Below are 4621 nucleotides of genomic sequence, written 5' to 3'. Positions count from 1 at the left end.
ATTTCCATCACTTCCCCCCTCACCATCCCCCAACAATGTTTGAAAAAGGCCATTGACATACCGTCTGGACCAGGCGCCTTATCCCCATTCATAGACTTCAAAGCAGCCACCACTTCCAACTCATCAAACGACCTCTCCAACAAGAGGCATCCTCCACCGAGATTGCGTCAAACTCCAACTCATCAACATGGGGATGACCCACTCCCTCCTCCCTAAAGAGACCTTCATAGAAATTAGCAATACCACTTCTAATCTCGTCATCCTTGTCTAGATGGCTATCTCCTATGATAATCTTACCAATAAAATTGTTCCTCCGATTATAATTGGCCATCCTGTGAAAGAACCGAGTATTCCTCTCTCCCTCTTTTAGCCACAGATTTCTAGATTTTTGCCTCCAACTAATTTTTTCAAATTTCGCAATTTTTCTGAACTATTTTTTGATCTTTTTTTCTCTCAAAATTTTCTCATCATCCCTTAAATTAAAGCTCGGATTTGTTCCTCCGCATCCCAATGGCATATTTCATCAATAACCTTGGCTTTTTCAAACTCCAACCTCCCAAAGATTTTAGAATTCCACTTACGCAAATCTGCTTTCAACATTTTAAACTTTTTGTCAAGATCGATGGTTAGCGTGCACCCTACAGAGTGCCTTGTAGGGTCATAATTAAAAATCATATCTCAATCATTCATCGTCAAGATCGATGGCCCGTGTGCGCCCTACAAGGTGCCTTGCAGGACCTTACACTTCAGGATTTTCCAATCCTTCTATCATTATCCGGCTAATCAAACGCATATTACAAGACAGCACTGAAAACAATGAATATGAAACAATTGTTTTTACTTTATCTTATGAGGCCGTGAAAATAAGCTGATAATAGTTAAGGAGTAGTATTTCCTCACATATAAAAACCCATAACTGAACATAGCATGGGGAAAGTTGACTTACCAAATTAATTTAATTTCATAATGGACCGAAGCTAATGCTCCATTAATTTAATTGAAATAAGGTGAGATTATTTTAGCATGTTGTCAGTAGTCGCTCTCAAGAGTACTCCTCAAGTAAGTAGTCTAGGATTATTTATCTTGATACTAATTTAGTCATGAATCTCATATATGATTCAGTAACTAAATTAGTCTCGGATCATTTAAACTTCCTGCATAATCACACCTTTATGTGGAGATTGTAATTACATTAATTTGTAGATCTTATACAAATGTACGATTTTGAAAGAGATTAGGGAACCACCCTGTGACGACTTAGGACCATGGAAGAGTTACTTTGCCAACCATGGACCACTTCAATAATTTGAATTGTTTTTCTATTTTTTGATGTTATGATTACAAATATCTCTATGTTGTGATTTTAAGCCGCTAGCAATCGATCACTAGCTAGCTGAGCTGCTGGATGGCGAGAAATTTTTGGGTGTCAGTTGGATACCACGTGGTCGTACTCACATGGTGCCTGAGCAGCGCATTCGAATCGTCCAAAAATAGGTTGAACGGTCCAAATTGAAACTCTCTATCATCTCACCCTACCACTCTTTCTTCTCTTTTTCTCTTTCTAAATCTGAGTCATCTAAAACCGAAATGAACGGCAGTTCGAATGCGCTACGCGGGCACCCAAAAATTCCTCATGAATGGCACACAATAATTTTTTTTTTTGGTTTATTCGGACCCTTCAATTAATTGTTTTTCTTTTTGCTATTTCAACAACTGGGCCTACTTTTACCTTTTTAAAATGCAAGCACCATGTGAGGTGCCTGCGATCCAAAAGAATATGTTTGTCCATATCAATAATAGTCTTTGAGATCCCCCGTTATAGTAAACGGTGTATTTGTCTTAAATTAAGTGTAGTGTCCTTCTGTTTGTTATTTTATTTATTTATTAAATTTGTATTAAATTTTTTAAGTTGATCATTTGTTTTGAACTTCTTTAAGATTTGTGATCTAGATCTTGATTTCTCTCATTATAAGACAAATCTTTAATCGCGACATTGTTTACAACAGCTACAAAATGATAAGTTCACTAAACACTAAACTATCATATCCGGTCTTAAAAGAATAATTAATTTAGTCCAAACCGTCTCCATCTTTCCTTGAAAATCACAACTTCGAAAGAGCTTTTTTTAAAGAAAGGAGTGCGATCCAACAGGATTTAAACCTACGAGCCAAAATCCATGGCCATAAATTGTAGAATACAGATCATGAGATCATAAAGTACATATGCCCTATTCCGATGATGCTTTTGGTTTGACCTAGCTAGGTAGTGCCGTAGTGTGAAACTCTCACTCCCGATTTGAACGCGCACTGCTCGTAATGAACCAGAGAATTTTCTTTTGTATCTTGGGCGCTTAATTAAAAATCTTGGAAAAAAATTAGTAATATCATGTCTTACCTCTTCCTTCTTTTTCTTTGGTAGGCTCGTGTGGTGGGTAATTAATTAATGGACGAATAGTAGCTTCATTCTATATACATAGATAGATAATTTAGTTTGCCCGAATTGGTAATGAAAACAATTTATAAAGCTTTCTTATTAGAAACCGGTAGCAAATTGCCTCTTTAGCAATTTTAGCTAGAAGTGTTTTAGTTCTATATATTTTCTAAAATAAGTATTTATCTTTTGAATTAAATTTGATGTATAGTAAAATAAAAATATGTACTTAAAAAATAAGAACCTTAACAGAATGGGGCCTAGTCATTAGTTTAAAAAAATTACACTTGTAAATGAATGTTTAAGCTAGCTAGTCTAGTTATATATCGACATTTTTTCTTGATTATACGAAGCAAATTGTATAAATTGTCCAATTCATGTCAAATTCTTGATGTGCCACCATTAATCAAACAATGCCAAAAAAATCAAAAGAAAAAAAAAGGAAAGAAATAGCGACTCATGCCATGAAATAACCACAAGAAAAGAAAGAAAAAAAAAAATTCACGTATATCCTCAGGGGAGAAGCCCAATGCAGAACAACCCAAGACCAGCAACCAAACCCAAGCCCACCCCTAACCGTCCCGAGCCACTGCCCTTAGCCGCCGCCGTCGTCGACTTCGTGGTGCTCGGTGAGCTGGTGTTTGCGGCCGCCGGCGCAGGCGCGGGGGCGGGAGATTCAGTGAATTCCTTAGGCATCAGAACCTTGTCCACTTCGTACATGGCCAAAGGAAACTGCTCGCGCAAGAAGTTGCTGACCAGAGTCGACACGATGAGCGTGGACACGTTCACCTCGTTGTTCTGGCCGAAGAAGTAAAGCCCGAAGACTTCGTCGTCCTGGCCGGAGGCCTGGGTCCGGACGGGGTTGCTGACCGTGAGGAGATCGGCGAGGGTGTCGTACTGGGGGAGGACGTGGTAGAGCACGAGCTGCACCTGCTGCTGGATGGTGAGGTTGTTCAAGGTCCCGGTGGGGAGGTTGTTGAATGCGTTGTCGGTGGGGCAGAAGACGGTCATGCCCTGGTTGGAGTTGTTGACCTGGCTGTCGATCTGGCTGCCGACTTGGGTGACCGTGAGGAGGTGGATCCAGGTGTTGTACTGGCCGGCTCGCACGAGAATCTCGGTGATGTTGATCGGGCCCGGAGAGGGGGCTGGGGCGGTGGGGGTCTGGGCGAGGGTTTGGGAGGCGAGGAGGAGGGAGAGGAGGAGAGAGAGGAGGAGAGAGAGAGGTGTGAAAGCCATTGTGGTGGTGGTGGTGGTGGTAAGAGTTAAGAGAGTGGTGGGGGGTTTTATACATGTGGATGAGATGTGGGGGCTGGGACTTTGTTGGAATGAGCTGGCTGTTGGATACAGATTTGAACTATTACAAACACTATTGAAATAGAAATGGGTAAAATGAGGCCATTGAATATAGAAGTACAATTACCTAAGAGCATCCGTAATAATTAAAATTGGATAATTAAAAATTATCACATCACCTTTTGGTTATCTATTTAAGACATTGTTAAGGTTAACAATGTAAAGGTCCATAATTTAATAATCAAAATTGAATAACCAAAACTTGCTACGTCACCTTTTCAAACTAGAAAATCTAAAAACTAAAAACTGTGATAATAATTTGAATAGTTTTTTTCAAAAAAAATAATTTTAAAAAAAGAGTTTAGTGAAATATTAGTTTTTTTCAAAAAGAAAACAATTTTTTTTGGTGTAAAAACGGTTTTGAAAATAGTTTTTAAAATTACAGTTTTTTTAAAACTATTTTTTTAAATTTTCTAAAAAAAATAGTTTTTAAAAATTATTTTTTGAAAACATTGTTGAGAGAGAAAAGGTTTTGTATAATGATGGGTGTACTTGATTGAGAAAATGTGATGACCATTAGATTTGATTGTTGGCAAAAAGTTAGTTTTGATTATTCAAAGGCTAAAATTTGATGAGTTGCTAAGAGGTTGCTAAGTTTGATTATTACAATGTGAGCACTTTTTTGAGCAAACATTGTCAACTTTAACAACCTTTTGATTTTGATTACTACATTGCGGATGCTCTAAAAGTCTAAAACTCATACAATTTGGTATTATTATTATTACGGACCCTTCCACAGACACCAATGGTGGCTAGACTAACGTTGCACCGATGGCCGCGCGGGCAAAGACGGAACCAGGATTTTGCTATAGCAATGACGAAATGTATACTAAAAAAA

At 38.3% G+C, this 4621-nt stretch overlaps 1 protein-coding gene across 1 annotated transcript; it reads right to left on the bottom strand.

Annotated features, from left to right (window-relative positions):
- Positions 1 to 2858: 2858 nt before the first annotated feature.
- LOC131329162 (fasciclin-like arabinogalactan protein 9) lies at positions 2859 to 3755 on the bottom strand. Its single transcript, XM_058362244.1, has one exon. The coding sequence runs from the start codon at positions 3664 to 3666 to the stop codon at positions 2944 to 2946; it is 723 nt and encodes a 240-aa protein (XP_058218227.1). The 5' UTR covers positions 3667 to 3755; the 3' UTR covers positions 2859 to 2943.
- Between the last annotated feature and the right edge of the window lie 866 nt (positions 3756 to 4621).

This window comes from Rhododendron vialii, chromosome 6a (genome assembly GCF_030253575.1).
Source record: "Rhododendron vialii isolate Sample 1 chromosome 6a, ASM3025357v1".
NCBI classification, from domain to species: Eukaryota; Viridiplantae; Streptophyta; class Magnoliopsida; order Ericales; family Ericaceae; genus Rhododendron; species Rhododendron vialii.
This window is presented reverse-complemented; position numbering and strand designations above follow the sequence as displayed.

Excerpts from the sequence above, each read along its gene's own strand:
- LOC131329162 (XM_058362244.1), bottom strand. The coding sequence starts at position 3,666 with ATGGCTTTCACACCTCTCTCTCTCCTCCTCTCTCTCCTCCTCTCCCTC.